This window comes from Mustela putorius, unplaced genomic scaffold (genome assembly GCF_011764305.1).
Source record: "Mustela putorius furo isolate JIRA1106 unplaced genomic scaffold, ASM1176430v1.1 tig00001130_pilon_pilon_pilon, whole genome shotgun sequence".
Lineage (NCBI taxonomy): Eukaryota > Metazoa > Chordata > Mammalia > Carnivora > Mustelidae > Mustela > Mustela putorius.
In genome coordinates, this window is record NW_025421584.1 from 1,135,424 (window position 1) to 1,156,314 (window position 20,891).

General features: G+C 36.5%; 1 protein-coding gene across 10 annotated transcripts in view; it reads left to right on the forward strand.

Moving 5' to 3' along the window:
* WAC (WW domain containing adaptor with coiled-coil) overlaps window positions 1-12,460 on the forward strand; it is an 84,362-nt gene extending 71,902 nt beyond the window's left edge. For 9 of the 10 annotated variants that reach the window (XM_004779353.3, XM_013049353.2, XM_045087418.1 and 6 more), the window contains 6 exons: window positions 1,276-1,398; window positions 2,294-2,442; window positions 5,852-5,970; window positions 7,441-7,627; window positions 8,729-8,856; window positions 10,995-12,460. In XM_004779353.3, the coding sequence (XP_004779410.2) occupies window positions 1,276-1,398; window positions 2,294-2,442; window positions 5,852-5,970; window positions 7,441-7,627; window positions 8,729-8,856; window positions 10,995-11,064 (776 nt within the window). In that variant the 3' untranslated portion in view covers window positions 11,065-12,460. The remainder of the gene's footprint in view (window positions 1-1,275; window positions 1,399-2,293; window positions 2,443-5,851; window positions 5,971-7,440; window positions 7,628-8,728; window positions 8,857-10,994) is intronic. The other variant, XM_045087414.1, reaches the window with a different exon arrangement.
* Window positions 12,461-20,891: the final 8,431 nt, after the last annotated feature.

Sequence of the window (20,891 nt, forward strand, 5' to 3'; positions counted from 1 at the left end):
TTAAAGCCTTCGGTTTTGTAATTGAGTTAGCGATATATGGATTTTTCTGTATTTTTTAAGACTTGCTATGTACCTGGTGTACCTGGTAGTTACTGGAGATAAGCTGTTGTGTCTGCCTAATGTTTATGGTAAATTTTTTTTTAAGTTAAAACAAAGAGCATTTCCCAAAGCTGATACAAAAACACTTGAGTTCTAGCACATTTCAAGAAAAACCTCTGGTATATGGATAAACAATTATTTGGAATATTAAAAATAGGGTGACTACTAAAAGTGGGAATTCAGGTAGTTCCTTCTTAAAATACTTGAAAAAAAATTTGAGATGGGAGGTAATGGATAACATTTTCCTGGTTAATTGTTAATTCCAACTTTGCTTTTCATTATGCTACTAAATTACTTAACCTAGATTCAAAGAAGTCTGAGTAAAAGTGGATATAGTTTTAATTCACAAACTAAATAGTCCTAAGATCATTGCAAAGTTTTCTGTTTAGAATAGTCAATTTTGACTTGTGTACATTGTCACATAATGTATTTATCAGTAGTAGTCAGTGGTTAAGTTCTTCCTTTATCTTAAAAATGGAGCTATTTCAGGTATTGGTCAATAACTTTGCTTTTATTGTACTTTTCTGCATTTTGATTTTATTCTTTTTAGATAACTATGCCCTTCTCCTGTTTGATAGGTATATGTCTTACTAGGGAAAGTGGGGCTTTTAAACAGTTTGAAGAAGTCATAACATGAAAAAATTTCAATAATAAAAGATCTTGTACTCTAAAAATCCATGATGTTCTTAAATTACCTAGCTTTTTAATGTCTGTTTTTAAAAGATTGTTGGAGAGGGTGTTGGTAGGGTTTGAATGGTTAGCTTGTCTAATAAAGCATTTGCATGAAATAGCTACATTTGTAACTTACCTTTTGTAATATGAAGTTACATGTAATGCCATATTATATGTAAGTGTAATATATACATATTACATATGTAATATGTAAATGCCATATTAGCTATCAGTGAATAGGTTTCTGGTATAATCAGAAGTTCCAGTGAGCACTTAAAATTTTAGTGCAAAGGAAACCACTGTTTTTCCATGCTACAAACCATTAAGCTTTTTTCCTCTGCCTCAGATCATTTATCTCTAGACCCATTTTATTTTCTAGATTCCTGTTTTGAGAGTTCCAGTTTGAAACACGGCAGTTTTCTCTGGGGTTGCTTTAAGTTTTTGAGTCGTTACTAATGCCTTAATATGCCTCTGTTTTTATTTTAATTTAAGATATGTTTTTAGTTCTTACAGCAGCTGTGACACAAGCCTCATTGCAGTCCATAATTCATAAGTTTCTTACTGCTGGACCGTCTGCTTTCAACATAACTTCTTTGATTTCTCAAGCTGCTCAGCTCTCTACACAAGGTATTCATTTTCTTAGGTATCACTGGAATTGTATATTGATTTGGAGGGGGATTCATAGCATATTTTTCTTAGTCTTCGAAGAGATTAGCTGTAATGATTTGATGTTTGATTTTTTTTTTACACTAGTATATACAGTATTTTTATTTTTTGAGATGAGGCGAGCATTGACATTTATCTTGCAGTATTGCCATCAAATCTGTAATACATCCTTAAATCAGAGTTTGTCAATGAAATATTTTACCTCAAAGGTGAATGTAAACTGGTATGTCCTCAATCTTTGTGAAACATTGAATAAATTTTAAGAGTTGGAAGTTTGGTTCATGTTTGATGTTCGATGGTTTTTGACCAGAGGATACAGAAATGCTTAAGTCCTTACTTGAATGAGCTATTTCTCTTTTCTGTGAAAGCATCCAATGGAAAGAGACATACATAGGAACAAAGGAGAAATGAAAGGTTCACTTTGACTTGTCCCCCAGCCCCAATTCAGAAAATTGATAAACTGAGCCAGGAATACTTATTTTAAAATTGAAATATAGTAGTGAAAAAGACTTATAACCCTCAGGGTTAGCCTCATGAGGCAGGAGATACAGGCCTAAATGTAAATTAAGAAAGAAATAAGAATAGTGAGGATGCCTTCCATATGAGAATAGGTTCAGGCTTACTTTCTTGCTTCAACCTAAGAAGGCGGTTGGGAGAGGCACTCACTGGGTGTCCTTGGTTCTGATCCACAGCTCATTTTACTTCGTGTGGGCCCAGTGAGTACTTTCAGACTTTCTCAGATAAGTGAGTGTTCTCTTTTGGGGTTCAGGTGGCATGTGGAGAGATGGAAAGACCTCTGCACATGTATTACAGAAGTTTGGGTTTATTTAAAATTAATTGCTTCACTTTTTCACAGCCCAGCCATCTAATCAGTCTCCAATGTCTTTAACTTCTGATGCGTCATCCCCAAGATCGTATGTGTCTCCAAGAATAAGCACACCTCAGACTAACACAGTCCCAATCAAACCTTTGATTAGTACTCCTCCTGTTTCATCACAGCCAAAGGTATGTTGCCTTTGAGGGAAATTTGGAAAAGAAAGCACTCACTTTTGGAAAAAACAAGCTTAATGTTTTAGAATCTGTCGTGTAGAAAAAGCCCTCTTGAAGAATGTAGTGGTGGAGTGAATGATGGGTGAGAATAGAGACAGGTTAGAGTCTCAGTAAATTGAGGGGCTAGAGGAGGGGAATTGCACCTTTATTACTATTTTTTATTACTATTATTTTATTTTATTACTATTTTATTACTATTATTACTCAAGATTGTATTTGTTTGAGAGAGAGAGAGAATGAGCACAGTGGGTGGGTGGTAGAGGGACGAGCAGACTCCTCACTAAGCGAGGAGCCCAACGTGGGGCTTGATCCCAGAACCCTGAGATCATGACCTGAGCTGAAGTCAGATTGTTATCTGACTGAGCCACCCAGGTGTCCCCATCACCTGTGCTTTTACATGCTGATTGTTTTCTCTTCCTGACTTTGGGATTTGTGACATGGAGAGTGAAATAAGAAGAGTATACTATTAGCTCTAAAGGATAGGAGAGAACAGGTTTTCTCGTGGCTTTTCCTCCCATACTTTTATTTTAGAAAGGAGTCCATTTCTGTGCTAAGAGCTTTATATGTGTTATTTTTAACTTCCTATAATGAGAATCAACTACTGTTTGCTTCATTTATTAGATAAGAAAATGAAGCCTTCAGTTAAATCTGGGTTTTGTGGTGGAGTCAGAATTTGAGGCCTTGGTCTTACCTGAACACAGAACCCATTTTACTCAGCTGTACTACCTGTGTTTATCCAGGCAAGGTCTTTCATGGATGACTCCCCAGAGCACAGTTAAAAATTGTTGGTCTTTTCTGACTGGACTAGAAACAGGACCTTAACAATGCTACACTAAGATTTTGTATTACATCATTTAGTCTTGTACCTCCCACTTATGCTCATTCTTGGCTTTACAGTCCTACTGTACCAGCAAAACATTAAAAGATTTGGAAGTTGGCATATGCAAGTTGCAATTGTCGTCTTCTTAATTGTAAATTTAGGAAATCTAAAAGAGGGCTATTTTAATTCTTCATGCCAAAGATCCCCCCCCCCCCCCAAGCCCCAAGGTTTTATTTTTAAGCAGTCTACTCAGTGTGAGGCTCGAACTCATTGTGGGTAGTAGATTTGAATGCTCTACCTAGGCCAGCCAGGCGTCTCGCCAAAAATTTTATATTGCAATCAAATCAGAAACAGAAGCCTAAAAATAAAAATGCATTGAAACATGACTTGAAAGTGTTTGTAGGCACGGTTTAAGGCCTTCCTTTTGGCTTGTCCCTTTCCTGTTTATTTATCTAAGTACGTTTTAGGGTCAGTCTGGACTGAATTTTTTAATTCTGTGTTAAAAGTATTAGTTTAGGGTGCCTGGGTGGCTCAGTGGGTTAAACCTCTGCTTTCAGCTCAGGTCATGATCCCAGGGTCTTAGGCTCGCTGCTCAGCAGGGAGCCTGCTTCCCCCCTCTCTACCTGCCTCTGCCTACTTGTGATCTCTCAAATAAATAAAATCTTTTCAAATTTTTTTTTAATTTAATTTTTTATTTTTTATAAACATATATTTTTATCCCCAGGGGTACAGGTCTGTGAATCACCAGGTTTACACACTTCACAGCACTCACCAAAGCACATACCCTCCCCAGTGTCCATAATCCCACCCCCTTCTCCCAAACCCCCTCCCCCAAGTATTAGTTTATTATGTAATTTCTTACTGTTTACCTGCATTTTGATGGAGGAAGATAAAAATGTGAGTTTCAGCAATAGAGGCCTTACTACTAGAGCTTAAAACTCATCCTCAGGGTAGTATCTTCAGAGTACAATAAATGATGACTAAAAGTGAAGTAAGTGGTAGTGTTAGTTTTACAGTCATTGGTAAAATCAGCATTTCAAATCCTGTAAGCATATGGCTATCGGTTTTTTGCATTTGAAAATTTTTCCAAGTTTTTTTTTTGTTTGTTTGGTTTTTTTTAAGTGGGCATTCAATAAGTAATATGTAGACCTTGGGAAAATGTTCTTACCTTTCCTTTTCTTTTTTTTTAAAAGATTTTTATTTATTTATTTGACACAGAGAGAGCACAAGTAGGCAAAGTGGCAGGCAGAGACAGAGGGAAAAGCAGGCTCTCTGCTGAGCAGGGAGCCCGACTCGGTACTCGATCCCAGGACCCTGGGATCATGACTCGAGCTGAAGGCAGCCACTTAATCAGGTGCCCTGAAAAATGTTCTTTTATGTTTAGAAGTAGCCAGGATATTGAGATTTGTTTGAGAGAATATTAATCAAAAAAATAACTCAAAAAAAGGGGGTGCCAGGAGCACCTAGTTGGTTAAACATCTGCCTTCATGTTGGGTCATGACCTCAGGGTCCTCAGATCTAGCTCAGCAGGGAGTCCGCTTTCCCTTCCTCTGCCCCCCTCCCCCCTTATGTTCTCTCTCTTGCACAAATAACCTAAAAAGAAAAAAAAAATTTTTAAAGAACTGCTGTTGGAGGGTATGACTTAATTAGAAATGGCTTTCAATCTGCCTTTGTGCCTTAATTTGGGTCTTATATTTGAAACTACTTGGGTTTTCTCTTTGTGGCATCTGAATATATAGTATATATATCCCCACTGATAGTCACGGACCTCTATATATGGTTCAAATTTGAGCAGCTGTATTTGTAGAATGTGGTAACATTAATTTTTATTGATATAAAAGTAACAGTAAATCAGAAGAGCTGTTTTAGTGTATTGGAAAGAAAACTGAGCTCAACATTAGGAGAACTAGTGCTATTGTGCTAAGAAAGTAGTCTTATGGCCCTAGGCCATTTTATGAAGAAATTAGATTTTAGTCTCAAAACTAGACTCTTCTAACTGCATGAACTTTATTTGATTCTAATTCTTTAAATCTCTAGATTTTTCAGAGTTTAAGATTATCCAGCTAAATTTGGAGGGGTGTGTGGATTTGGGAACTTAATGAGCATGATTCACACAATTAAATATGTCTATATCGCTAATACTCATTTTATTATGAAACAGGTCAGCTCATGTTATATTAAGAATTATTAAAGAATAGAAATAACAGGGGGCGCCTGGGTGGCTCAGTGGGTTAAGCCGCTGCCTTCCGCTCAGGTCATGATCTCAGGGTCCTGGGATTGAGTCCCGCATCAGGCTCTCTGCTCAGCAGGGAGCCTGCTTCCTCCTCTCTCTCTGCCTGCCTCTCTGCCTACTTATAATCTCTCTCTGTCAAATAAATAAATAAAATCTTTAAAAAAAAAAAAAAAAGAAAGAATGATGTCATTTCTTAAAAAAAAAAAAAGAAGTAACAGGGACTTCTCATTGATAGTACTTTGCTATTATTTAATGACTGTGGTATTTATCTGTGTAATAGAAGCCTGTCTCACCAGATTTTGACATTGCAGGTTAGTACTCCAGTAGTTAAGCAAGGACCGGTTTCCCAATCGGCCACACAGCAGCCTGTAACTGCTGACAAGCAGCAAGGTCATGAGCCTGTCTCTCCTCGAAGTCTTCAGCGCTCAAAGTAAGTTGATAAGTGCTGAAATACTATTCTTTTCATTACTATTGCATGTGGCATTGTTTGAATATTATAAAATATATGTATAATATAATTTGATCTCATTAGAATCCATGGATAGGCTAAGTTTTATGTATTAAAAGATTGACAGAGGCAGATCTTATGTATAAATAAGTGGTTATCTCCAGTAGGGAAGCCTTGTTATTTTTGAAGAATTTTACTTATTAGGATATGATAGGATTAACAGTATGTGATTTATACCTGTAGGTAGAGGGCACCTGATGCTGTAATACTTGACTTGTTGGAAATGACCTCATTTTTAACTTCCTCATAGCAGTTTTAAATTTGAGTATTGGTGAAGCCAAAAATGTTAAATCTAAAACTTGGTCCAATATTTCCCAACTGGTATGTGTTAGGTTTTCCTCATAGCTTCAACTCTGACCCCTGTATGGAATGCTTGTCAGATAGGGCTGTATTGTGTTGTCACATTTCTTTGTTAATTAAAAATACAACTTTAAATGATTTTCATTTGATTGATTTTCCTATTTTTATTTCTTGCTATGAGGTGGCAAAATAATTCAACTGTTGTTTTTATTGTTGTTTTCTAAACAAGCATTTCAGAACTTATACATCCAAATGAGAGTTGTTCCCTTCAAAATAATCACCTTGGGAAGCTGTCTACTTACTCCAGCAATGTTGCCATTGCTCAGAACATTTTTGGGAAATTCTTCTTTTAAATTGTCTTTAGAGGCTGCAGTATTATTTTAAATATCCTCAGTGATGAAAACTCTTCATCCTTTGGGAGATTTAGTTTTTGGAAATAACTGAAATTCATTCAGAGCCAAGTCTGGTGAAGCAGGTAGGAAATCAACTTGGGTGATTAAATTTTTGGTTCTCACCACCATATCCCCAAACCCTGGCCCAAACCATATAGTATTTTAGAAGAATATAAATAGTCTCAGAGTGTTATGTTTTTGGTCTTATTTTGCCACTGAATTCATTCATTGCTGTCCAGTAAAATGCCTGTATTTTGCTTCACATTACCTACCCTCTGCTTCAGTACTTTGTTCTGATGTTAAACAAAGGCAATATATTTTTCCCCTCTTTATCCACATGTATTTAAGATAGAACGTTCAGTTGTGCTTTATATCTACAACTCTTAAAATGTGACCATTTCTTAGTTACATTCTTACTAGTGTTTCTGGTATACAAAATGAACAGGTCAAATTTGGAGAGCACTCTCTAAATTTAACTGACATTAGTGTTTATTAAAAGGGCTCTTTTTCCCCCAAAAGTGTGTTAGAGGAATACATGATATAAATACACTTTGGATTTTAAATTCTGTTTATTTGATGTTAATATAACAAATTTTTCTTAGGAATTTGGATATCTTTAATTTAGTAGAAGTTATGGACAATTTCTAGGATGCCTACTTGTTAAAACATTGTACACATTCAATTCTGTTTTTTCTTCCAGTAGCCAGAGAAGTCCATCACCTGGTCCAAACCATACTTCTAGTAGTAATGCATCAAATGCAACAGTTGTACCACAGAATTCATCAGCCCGACCTACATGTTCATTAACACCTACGCTAGCAGCACACTTCAATGAAAATCTCATAAAACATGTTCAAGGATGGCCTGCAGATCATGCAGAGAAGCAGGTATGACTCACAGCAGGTATTTTACCTGTGGATGAGTGACAAAAATACAACTTCTACTTTTAGAAAATCTAATCTAGGTCACTGAATTTAAGCTTTGTTTGAAATAACTAATTCCTAATTAGATTGTTTATAGTCACTCTATAAAATATTTTCTAAGTATTTGTTTTAAGGTATTTAGGAGATAATTTGTTACGGTTTCACATAAATTTTTTTTTTTTTTTTTTTTTTTTTAAGATTTAATTTATTTAGCAGAGAGAGGGAACACAAGCAGAGGGAGTGGAAGAATTAGAAAGAGGCTTCCCACCAAGCAGGGAGCCTGATGAGGGCTCGATCCTGGGATCATGACCTGAGCCAAAGGCACATGCCACCCAGGTGCCCCTCCCATAAAATATTTTAATATAATTATTGTTATAACTTCCATTACCAAGTACTCAGCATTTAGCACTGTGCCAAGTGTCTTCCACTTCTCAAAACTGTTAACTGGTACAGATAATGAGTTCTCCATTTTACCAGTGAGGCCCTTAGGACCAAATAAATTAGAATACCAAGATCACCCAGTTAAAACAGCGATAGGGCTCAAAGCCATGTGCTTTTCCATTCAGCCAGTTCTGCTTTGGAATGAGGGACCTTTGAACATTTCAGTAACTGCCATTGGCTTCTCTTCCCAGTGATTTACTGACTGAAACTTTCTCTAAGTTCACAGAGTTAATTTGTATCTTATGACACAAGGCCCTTTTATCAGTGTTACACCTGAACCTTACTCTGGCTGACTCAGCATCTTTTAAAAACCACAAATCATGAGTTCTTTTATCCTAGTGCTATCAAATACTAAAATAGGAAATACTGTTTTCTCCAGAAATTGAAGGGGACATTTTTGAAAATTATCTCCCACCAATAGAGACAGGTTGTTTTTTAATGTTTTTTGTTGTTGTTGTTGTTTTTTAAGAAAATAATTTCCCCCCTTAGATTCACTATCACTTTTGTGGATTTAAAGAAGAAGGATTCTGTAATCCTGGTATAAAGTTGTACTCAAATTTAATGATTGTTATTTTGTGATTGTGACTTATATTTTATGTGATCTTATAATCTCTCTAATTATAGGCATCGAGATTGCGAGAAGAAGCCCATAATATGGGAAGTGTTCACATGTCAGAAATTTGTACTGAATTAAAAAATTTAAGATCGTTAGTCCGAGTATGTGAAATTCAAGCAACTTTGCGAGAGCAAAGGTAAGGTTTTTGTGGTCAGAGTTTTTGTCTTAGCATTATATATCTTAAATCAGACTGAAGGATATAAATAAAATTTCATTTCTGAAATTTAAACTTCTCTTTGATACATCCTGTTCCTTAACACTGTAATTGCATTTTAAAAAAAGATTTAATTTGGGGAGGGCAGTGGACAAGGGGAGAGAATCTTGAAGCACACTTCCTTCTGAGCGCAGAACCTGACATGGGACTCTTTATCTCTAGACCCATGAGATCATGGCTTGAGTCGAAACCAAGAGTTGGCTCAACCAGCTAAGCCACCCAAGCACCCCACACTATGACTGCATTTTTATAATTTAATGATATGCCTGGTGAATGGTAATGGTGTCTAGATTTTAATTCTCTAACCCATGGTAAATGCTTCATTAGACTTTATTCTTACAACTCTGTAAGGTACAATAATATTTTAAAAGTGAAATGGTAGAACACTATTAACTATGCTGTAATCTTTTAAAAAAAATAAAAATACTTTTAAAAAGTGAATTGTTGGGCGCCTGGGTGGCTCAGTGGGTTAAGCTGCTGCCATCGGCTCAGGTCGTGATCTCAGAGTTCTGGAATCGAGCCCCGCATCGTGCTCTCTGCTCATCAGGGAGCCTGCTTCCTCCTCTCTCTCTGCCTGCCTCTCTGCCTGCTTTTGATCTCTCTGTGTCAACTAAATAAATAAATCTAAATCTAAAAAAAAAATAAAAAAATAAAAAGTGAATTGTTGACAGCAACTAATTATAAAGGATCTCTTCTTCGATTAAGGGTAGTACACAGTTGCTAAGTTTTAGTTGAAATTTCAAATCACTATTAACATTGTCTTTGGATCACCTAGAGATCTCTTAGAAATCTGATTGTCTAGCAAGTATACCTATTTTCTGAATTGTTTTCACCTAAACATTTATTGTCTCACATTTCTTAGTCTAGTATCCTACTCAAGGATATCTACATCCCAGTAAATAGTACAGATATTTTTTTAATGTGTCTTGCAAAATCAAGGACAAACTTTTAATGCCCTCTCACATCCTGTTTGTATAAGTTACTGGATCACAAGCAGAGTTAGTCTTAACATGAAACTGCAAATATTTAGTAAATACCAAGTAAGATTTTATCCAATCTTTCAATTATAAAAGTATCTGGAGTTATATTGTGAATAGGAAGTAGGATTTGTTGACTCTCTGTTCTGAAAGTACTTTAAGCATACGTAAAACTTGACTGAATTTTGGCTTACTAAGATAGGTGATTGGACTTTTGGAAATTATTTGCAGCCTCAGCTATTGACACTGTGCACTGGTAAATAGCAGGCCACTTTATGATTACGCCTAATTCTCTGGTACAGGCAGTATGTATCATACTTTACAGAAGAGAGGGGTCAAGGTCAAAAGGGGAATAGTTTTACGAAGTTCATGGAAATCTCTAGTTTGTTTTAAATATTCGTATCAGTTGGACATTGACTCAGCTCTGTTTTTCTGAGCCTATGTGTATATTGAGAATTGTTCTTCAAATTAAGCTTCTTGTATCTTGTTAATTCTAGGCTTACTCTGTTGTGGCCTAGAAAACACACAAAGTATAGGTTTGTCTCATATTTAATATCTGCTGCCGTGTGTGTGTGTGTGTGTGTGTGTGTGTGTGATTGATACAGCAAACAAACCACATTTTAAATCAGTCTTTATAGTCAGATTATTGAGAAATCGTTAGAGAACTAGGAAACATTCTAACTTTTGTTATCCTAGTTCTTTAATATGTCGTACATTCACTGGTCATTTTGTTTTAACTCTAATCCATATTTATTTATTTTTAAAGATTTATTTATCTGAGTGGGGAAGGGCAGAGAGGGGGAGAGAGAATTTCAAGCAGACTCTCTGCTGAGCACAGATGCCCCCATGGGGCTTGATCTCACAACCCTGAGATCAGGACCTGAGCCGAAACCAGAAGTCAGGACACCCAACTGTTTGAGCCACCCAGGTGCCCTTAGGTTAATCCACTTTTAATTACTTAGTCTTAATTATAGTTACTTATTTTATCTTTTTAAGATATTTTTGTAGTAAAGTTTTGTTTGTTTTTTCTGTAACATTTATATATGAACCACACAAGTTCTAATGCTTTCTTTTATTTTTCAGGATACTCTTTTTGAGACAACAAATTAAGGAACTCGAAAAGCTAAAAAATCAGAATTCCTTCATGGTGTGAAGATGTGAATAATTGCACATGGTTTTGCGTACAGGAACTGTAAATCTTATTGCCCAATCTTAACATTTTTGAGCTGCATTTAAGTAGACTTTGGACCGTTAAGCTGGGCAAAGGAAATGACAAGGGGATGGGGTCTGTGAGAGTCAATTCAGGGGAAAGATACAAGATTGATTTGTAAAACCCTTGAAATGTAGATTTCTTGTAGATGTATTCTTCACGTTGTAAATATGTTTTGTAGAGTGAAGCCATGGGAAGCCATGTGTAACAGAGCTTAGACATCCAAAACTAATCAATGCTGAGGTGGCTAAATACCTAGCCTTTTACATGTAAACCTGTCTGCAAAATTAGCTTTTTTAAAAAAAAAAAAAAAAATTGGGGGGTTAATTTATCATTCAGAAATCTTGCATTTTCAAAAATTCAGTGCAAGCGCCAGGCGATCTGTGTCTTAAGGATACGATTTTGAACCATATGGGCAGTGTACAAAATATCATGAAACAACTGTTTCCACACTTGCACCTGATCAAGAGCAGTGCTTCTCCATTTGTTTTGCAGAGAAATGTTTCTCATTTCCCGTGTGTTCCATTTCCCTCTGAAATCCTTGATCTGATTTTATCCATTTTTTTAAGGCTCCTCTTTTTCTCCTTTCTTAAGGCACTGTTGCTATGGCACTTTTCTATAACCTTTTCATTCCTGTGTACAGTAGCTTGAAATTGCAGTGATCGAGCATAACCCACTTGTTTGTATAAATTATTGAGATCCATTTGCACCCTGTAAGAATGGACTTAAAAGTACTGCTGGGCATGTGTGCTGAAAGTACATTGATTGCTCACATATAAGGAAATGGCCCAATGAACATGGTTGTGGGAGGGGAAAGAGGAAACAAAGCTAGTCAGATGTGAATTGTATCTGTTGTAATAAACATGTTAAAACAAACAAAAAATTGTTATTTTTCTTTTCCTTCGGTCAGTGCATATTAGAATTTGAACTACCTGGGGATTCTTTATCAGAACTATTCTTGTTGAATATTTATACTTAATTGAAATAATTCCTTAAGGGAGGTTTTGTTTAAAGCATATTAACAGGAAATTGTGTATAAGATATTTAATGAAATACAAAATTCAACAAGAATGATTAAGTCACTTCCCAAGTGGTTGTCATTTGTTATAAACCCTGGTTTAACCTGTCTTGCTATTATGACATTTCATTTTGAAGGATGTTTGTGTTGTAGCTAACTGTTCAAGTCTGGTGCTGACTGCTGTTCTTAGCCATCACAAAACGCTAAATTTGTGTAATTGGAGCTTCCTTCTGTTATCTGGAAATGGTGGGAAAGCTCAGCTTTGTATATTGTTTCCTAAAGTATATTAAAATAAAAAAAGAAACTATTGCTACTATAAAATTACCTTGGCTTTTTTTTTCTTTTCTAAAATATTGGTCACATGGCCTTAGCATGACACTGCCAGTATTTATCAAATCACAAGGGTTTCTTTATGCAGAAAATTTAATTTCAAAATCTTACCTGATCTAGAGACTTATATCCTGTTGAGGCAGATATATTTATGTGCTTTCAGAACTGCCAGCACCAAGGGCTTATTTTGTGATGTTAGACAATGTTGCATTTTTGGATATGAAAATCCCAAAATTGCTCATGTGCTTTAAGCATATTTAAAGTATAGATGATAATGCTCAGACCTTTCAGGAAACTCAAAAAGTAAAATGTAAGCAATAGTATGAATGATATTTTCTAAAATACGAAAAGAAAATGTTCCAGTGTAGTTAAGAGGAATTAAAATCTTACACTGGAAACTTTTTGTTGTTGTAACTTGAGCATACTTTTAAAATGTAAGAAAAGACAAATGTCAAATCCTATCATGAAATGTTCATACCTGTAAGATTGTTAATAACATTCTCTGGGCTTGATTAGTGCATGTAAAATTAACTCCAAAGAGCATTGTTAAATAGAACTCTCACTGATGGAGTCCTGTGTCTTTCCTGGGAAGAAGTGAGCAATTTGTGATGTAGTAGGCAAATGTTTCCTGATCAGAGGGCGACTTGACTTGTGATTTAAGGTAAATTTGAATTTTATTTGCTAATAGCTTATTGGTCTGTGTCCTCTTATTCCTTTGCTTTAAAAAATGTTTACGTCCCTAAGTGAATTGCTCACATATATATATAGGAGAAGATGCCTAAAATGAAATTTCTTGGTGAATTTTTAAACAAAATTAAAATTTTTGTGGAAATATTTTTACAATATTTGATTCACTTATTCTGTAGTAAATTATTTTAAGTATCACACTTTTAATACATTGTGTCCAGCTACTAACCTTGAGATAACCAGGGAATATTTATTAAAATAGGCATAATATCCTCAAATATTCTTTATATAGTTGCCATGGCTTTGAACGTGTGTCTCATTTTGATTTGCACCTTGGTTCCTATAATTTGGAAATAGAAATACAAAGAGCCCCTAGGAAACCTCAGGGTTTTTATTTTTAAAAAGGACGTTAGTAGTCTTCTATTCAAACCTTAAAAACTGATACTGTAATAAAATGTATTTTGTGAAGGGGGGATCTGTTAGAAAGTCTTTCCTCTTAACCAGCTTTACTACTTTTTTCCAGTTGTTTCCTGTTTAACTACTTTGACTACCTTTTAATTTTAAAACTTGGACTATAGTCCAACTCCAGTTTTTAAGCACACTGAAAACTCCATGCTTCAACTTTTCTTTAAAAAGACATGATGCTTCTTTTAATAGCTCAGATGAATGGTTTTATCTTCTAAATTTTATAGATCTTTCACACTTAGAAAACCTTGGAAAGGAGGTACTTAAAACTTTGGGAAGATGAATTGTACCCCATTTCAAACAATATTGTTTAAACCCAGTTAGCTGTAAGGGATTATTTCAAAGCGGGAGGTGTTGTGAAGTAATTTACTCTGCAAACCGGAACTACTGTAGGTCAGGACTTAAAGCTACTGTATTTAGATGTGGGGTTTGAATATACAGATTTCTTTTCGATACCTGTAAATACGGCTATATTCTTGTATTTGTACTGGAGTGTACAAAATGACACTTAAAGTAATAAATATGTTTTGACTATATTGTGCAGTTATTTCAGAACAGTCTTTTGAAAGTCTTAGAGTGCATGATTTGCATTTGAGTAAGAAAATGCTAAGTTACTGCTAAAATTACAGTGTTTCAGAAGTTTCAACATACTTTCTTAGCACTATTTTAATGAAAATTTTGGCTTAAAGGTCTTTAAAGATCTATAGATCCTCTTGCCATATCCCTTTTTCCTGATCTGAATTTTGGGAGTGCCCTCAAGTGGTCTGCCTAGAGCCCTTGGCTGTAAGAATTCTACTCTTAGGTCAATTTCATCCAGATTGTCTTTAGTATTGAACTCTCTTCATGAGCTCTAAACAGCAGTCAGTTTAGGTGACAAATTCTCTGAAGACAACTCTTGTACTTCAGAGTTTATTCTCCAGTGTCCCTGTTTCCAGAAACTGTTACTGTTACTCTCTTAATGCCCTCTATGTGATCCATCATCAAGACCCGTCCAAACTCTCTCCAAAATGTATTTTGGATCTGAGAGCTCACTATCTCCATGTTTACCCCTCTATTCCAATCCGCAATCCTCTTCTGAACCAGTCTGCTGCCACAGCCTCCTTCCTCTTTGCCACACATTCCTGTCTGTCCTCCAGACTGTTCACCAGAATGAAATTAAAAGAAAAAAAAAAAAAAAAAACACCACCATTCTGTTCATAATCTTAAATCAATGATTTCATATACTACAAAATTGAGATCTCTTACCATAGCTTGTGTTCAAGCCCTTGAATGCTACCACAATCTTGTCTGCTACATTGTCCCTCACTCACTGTAATCTCACTTCAGGATTTTTGTATTTTCTGTCTGGAAAATTTTGTTTTTAGACTTGCACAGTTAGCTGCCCATTCAGTCTCTGCTCAAAGGCCACCTCACGCTTATTCCTGATCTCCCATCTAAAAGAACACCATCACTGTTCCTTCACTTGTTTTCTTCAAAAGAACAGTGCCTGATACACTAAGTACTCCAGAAATACATGTCGAATATATGTTTCCATAGCCCTTCGGAAACAAGTGACTTAAAATCTGATTTACTTTCAGTTCTTCCACCTTGGGAAAGAAACAGCAACTAGTTACTTGGGTTTTTGTTTGTTTTCTGTTTTTAAAGAAATTACTGCAATTTACTAATGGTTACCAAAACCTAACTCCAAACCAGTTTTATTATTACCATTATGAAATTTGATCTAAGAAATTTAATCAACTGATCCAGTAATAATTCGAGCGCTTTCACAGTAGGATTCTTTGATAGGTCTGTTTGGTTCAGATGAAGCCTTCACATCCAGTCACACCGTTCTGACTTTATAGGGTAGGGTGTGAGGCAAGAAACATTCAAGTCAACATTCTAAGATGTGTCACTAATAGAACATCTCTACTACAAATAAAGTCCTGCAGGAAAATGGGATTTAGGAATACCCTGCTTTTGTGATGGGTGGAAAGATTTAAAAGATTTGACAGGCCCTTGATAACACTCTATGTACTTGATAAACAGGATCTTTTTCATTTTCTAAGGTGCCTAGTGTTTCATTTGTTCAGCCCGTGTGGCTGCATTTGGATCAAAAGTCTTACCTCTTTGGGTAGTTAACAGGATTATTAACCTTGGATGAGAAAGGCAGAATGCAAGGACAGAACTGTCTCTTGTGTATCTCCCAGACCTAGAAAAATGAGCACATACTAGGTGCTCAAGATGTTTGCATGAATGAGTGAATGAAATATATATTTTAAGTATTTAATCTTTAAACGAGTTTTTTGTTTGCTTTGTTTTAAATCGGAGAGGGAGTGAGCACACATGGGGATTGGTAGGCAGAGGGAGAAGGGGGCTCCGCAGGGAATCATCTCAGGACCTTAGCATCATGACCTGAGCCGAAGCCAGCCGCTTAACTGGCTGAACCACCCAGGCATGCCAAGCATAATGTTTTCAAACATTTTTTTAATTAAAAACTTATTATTAGGGACACCTGGCTGGCCTCGTTGGGGGAGCATGTGACTCTTGATCTCAGGTTTGTACATTCAAGCCCCGTGACAGGTGTAGAGATTACTTAAAAATCTTAAATTATAAGGAACCTTGAAAAGAGTCAATCCGAAATTTCAACAAGCCTCTTGCCTAAATGTCACTATTTTTTTTATTTTGATGCCTTGATAGTTTTCAATTTTATGAACTAAAACTTTAAAATGATAAAATATATTACCATCTTTGGCAAGACCTCTAATTTCAAAAATGCCAATTCAGTCCCAGTGTACATTTCTCTAGACCTGTTTCAGAAGCCCAAGGGTTCCAAAAATACCAAGTAAAATACTAGTAACAGAATTGCAGGATAAGCTAGCTGATGAAATACCACCCACTGCTTAACAAAAGCACTTAAAGAGCCAAAATATTTCTCCACAAACATCAAAACAAAGAAACATGAAACTTCTATGATTTTTCGGAAGGTGGGTGGATGGACATAAAGGAAGTTAGGACATTTTGGTGTGATTCAGCACATTTAATCAACCCAAATTAGAGTTCAGCCAGAAAATAGAAATCCCCTTAGTTATTTGAAAAGGCGAGCGTTTGAAACTAGCGGGGACTAAAACCAAGGCGGGCCGTATTGGAGGACATGATAAAGGAGAGCTGGGAATGTGGACAGAGGGCCAGTATGGAGGGAGCTGGATCCAAGGGAAATACAAAGCTGCTGCTGAAGAGGCCTTCTGAGGGTCGGGGAGAATCCCGGGCTTTCCTCGCTTTGTCCTCTAGTTCTGCCTACGTTGGCAGAACTTAGAAGCAAGAGGGTAAGAGAGTTGGGGACAGTCCCTGCAATGCTGAGAACGGTGGAGAAAGGGGGAGCAAATAACCAGTATAACCTCTGACCCTACCCATAGAGAAAGGGAAGACTGAAAGTATGCCAGTTCAAGTCACGTTTCCTGATGATAGGTAATGGAACCATGTTTATGAAGTTCTAGGAAATGTGTAAGAAAATGTATTGTGACCTGAATAGTATCTTCAGCAAATTGCTCAAATAAAAAAGCAACAGTGACTCCCAAAGGTAAAAGGGCTGAAGGTTGCACTCAGGAGACCTTGAAGAAAACAGTAACCGCCAAAAGCTAACCAAGAGGTGAACGGAGAATGAAGATAAAAGCATTATTGGTGACATGGAAGCAGTTTACACTGATGGGAATGTGGTACATCAATGTAGTAAAATGTGGCAAAGTGAAATGATAAAATGGGAGATGGTGAGAAGGTAGGAGGAAATATAAGTGCATTCATTTTTGTCTTAGGGGGAAAGTCCAAAAGTGACTGATCAAGAAATAAAAAGTTCTATGTACTAGTAGACCAGGTTCTCATTCTAGTTGAAGCTTCCATTTAAGTGAAAGAAAAAACAAATGTACAAAAAAATTCAGAATTCAATGCATAATGCATGATAAATACAGAAATAATTGTGAAGAATTTAAAACAAGGTAATAAAGACCCGCAAAGGAGTGAGTGTTAGCGATTTTAGATCATGTATTTAGGAAAAAACCTTGAAAGACATAGTTTTTGAGCTGAGATCTGAGGAATGAGAATAAGACAGTCATGTGAAGCTCATCATATCATGCTTAATGACAAAACACTAGAAGCAGTTCCATAACATTCAAAAACATTATCTCCTCTGCTACTTTTAATACTGTTTGGGAAATAGTAGTCAATGCAATTAGACAGGAAAAAGAAAAGAGCTACAAATATGGAAAGGAGGAAGAAAGTAATTGTTTTCAGTGATGTATATACAGAAAATTAAAAAAGCTATTAGACAAGAATTTAGTAGGAGGGCTAATTACAATTCTAATATGCAAACATTAATAGCTTTGTTACATAGAAAATAAAATGGAAGTATAGATTTAATTTACTATTGCAATAAAATTAAGACATTTAGGAACATCTCTTCAATAAGTAGTGTGAAAATTATATTCACATGCAAAATAATGAAATGGGGCTCCTCTTTTATACCACTTACGAAAATTTAACTTGAAATAGAATTATTTCAGGTCCTAAATGTAAGACCTGCAACTGTAAAAATCCTAGAAGAAAGCATAGAAAAAAATGACACTGGTCTGGGCTGTTTTTTTTTTTTTTAAGATTTTATTTATTTATTTGACAGATGGAGATCACAGAGAAGCAGGCAGAGAGAGAGGAGGAAGCAGTCTCCCCGCTGAGCAGAGAGCCCAATGCGGGGCTCGATCCCAGGACCCTGGGATCATGACCTGAGCCAAACGAAGGCAGAGGCTTTAACCCACTGAGCCACCCAGTTGCCCCTTGGCTGGTTTTTTAAAATATGATATCAAAAGTGACACAACAAAAACAAAAATGAAGTGGAACTAGCATCACCTGGGTAGCTCAGTTGAGTAAGCATCTGACTTAGGATTTTAGCTCCAGTCATGATCTCATGGGTGGTAAAATTGAGTCTGGCCTTGGGCCCTGCACTCAGCAGGGAGCCTGCTTGAGGTTCTCTCTCTGTCCCTCCGTCCTTCCCCCAACTTTCTCTCTCTCAAAAAAATAAGTCTTAAAAAAAAAAAAAAGTGGAACAATACTAAGCTACAAAGCTTCTGCACAGCAAAAGAAAAAAAAAATTTAATCTATGGAATGGGAGAAAAATCTTTGCAAATTATACATCTCACAAGAAGATGTTTGCAAATTACACATCTCACTGCATGTTGATAGAAAACGAACAAAGCAACCAAACACAATTAATTAAAAAATGGGCAAAGGACCTGAACAGAAACTTTTCTAACGAAGACATACAAATGGCTAACAGATACATGAAAAAGTGCTCATCACCACTAGTCATCAGGGAAATGCTAATCAAAACCACAGTGAGATGTCACCTCACACCTGTTTGAATGGCTGTTATCAACAAAACAAGAGATAAGGATTGGCGAGGACCGAGGACCGCTTGGGCACTGTTGGTAGGAGCATAAATTGGTTCAGCCACTGTGGAAAACAGTATGGATGTTCTTCAAAAAATTAAAGATCCAGTGATCTTACTTCTGAGTATCTGAAGGAAATATCACTATCTCAAAGAGATGTCTGTACTCTCATGTTCATTGAAGCATTATTCACAATAGCCAAAATATGTAAACAACCTAACTGTCCATCAATGCATGAGTGGACAAAGAAAATGTATTTATAAAATGGAATATTATTCAACCATAAGAAAAAAGGAAATCCGCCGTTTGCCACAATGTGGGCAAAACTTGAGGGCATTATACTAAGTAGAATAGGTCAGAGAAAGACACAGTCCACTTTCATGTGGACTCTAAAAAAGCTAAACCCATAGAAATACAGATTGGTAGTTCCCAGGGACTGAGGGGTGAGGAAATGAGGGAGTTGCTGATTAAAGGGTACAAACTTGTGATGAGAAGATAAGTTCTAGGCATCTAAAGTATTGTATGGTGACTATACTTAAAATTTTAGGGTATACCTGCAAGTTTCTGACTGTATGTTCTAACTACAAAAAAAAAAAAATCAGGTTAACTAATTAACTAAAAAAACTAGTTAACTAAAAAAAAATAAGTTAACTAATCTTATTGTGGTAATCATTGCATAACATACACATGTGTCAAGTCATATTGTATGCCTTAAATTTACACAATATTATATGCCAATTATTTCTCAATAAAATGGGGACAGAGAAAAATATGTATATGTCCATGTGAAAAAATTCTTTAAAGCTTTTCTGTGGGATACAGACTATAGCTTATGCAGCAAATATGCATGTTCTAGATTGGAAAACGCAATATTGAAAAAAGTGTCAAAATTCTCAATACGTTCAATGTAATTTCAATAAAATACCACCTTTTTAAGTGAGAATTTGTTAGAATAATACATATGATGGCCTCAAAAAATAAATGTACAAATTACTGGGGGAAAATTTTTTTAAAAGCCACTCAGGATGGCAGTTCAAGATGGTGACATAGGGAGATGCTGAGCTCAGCTCCTCCCATGGCAACATGGAATCTGTAGCTACAAACGAAACAAGAGGACATCTTTTTAAAATGTAAAAAAAAAAAAAACCCTAAAGGTTGGCCTAGAGACAACTGCACATTGGACAACAGGAAGAAAATCCCTTCAAAATGGGTAGGAGAGGCTAGGACGCAATCTTACCATAAATCCTACCCTCAGTGTGGCATCCCCACAATGCAGGGAACTCAGAATCCAGAGCTCCTAGAGCGGCAAGGCCTTTGGACCCCACATTGGGCATCCCAACTTTTGGGACATGCACTTGAAGATGAGCCCCCAAAGCATCTGACTTTGAAAACCACCGGGGCTTGGGTCCTGAGTCCCATAAATAAGTGCCTTGTGATCTGGAAAGGAGCTCAAAAGTCTTGGGCTCTTGGACTCATCTGTCCCCGTGCTTAGCCCAGAGGCAGTCAGTCTCACCCAGACTGGAGGAGGCCTGGAAAGGTGGCCCACCTGTTTATATTAAAAAGTCAGCCTGAGGGGCAGGTATCTAATTTAACACACACATCCAGGAACCTGCTGGAACCCTTGCGGTGGAGACTGGTACCATCTTTAAACGCTCCCTTTGCTGTGCTCCAGTTTTTTAAGAGGCAAACTTTTGACAGATCTGGTGCCCCAAGTTTTGTGACTGCTGCCAAGGGACACCTACCTCTCTGTCCACTGGCTCTAGTGGCTGGTGGCCCTTATGCTCATGGGTCCCCCAGAACTGTAATCAAAGGAGAAAGTTCTTCGACAGCTACAAGGTTCCAGGGAGGCAACAAGCCCA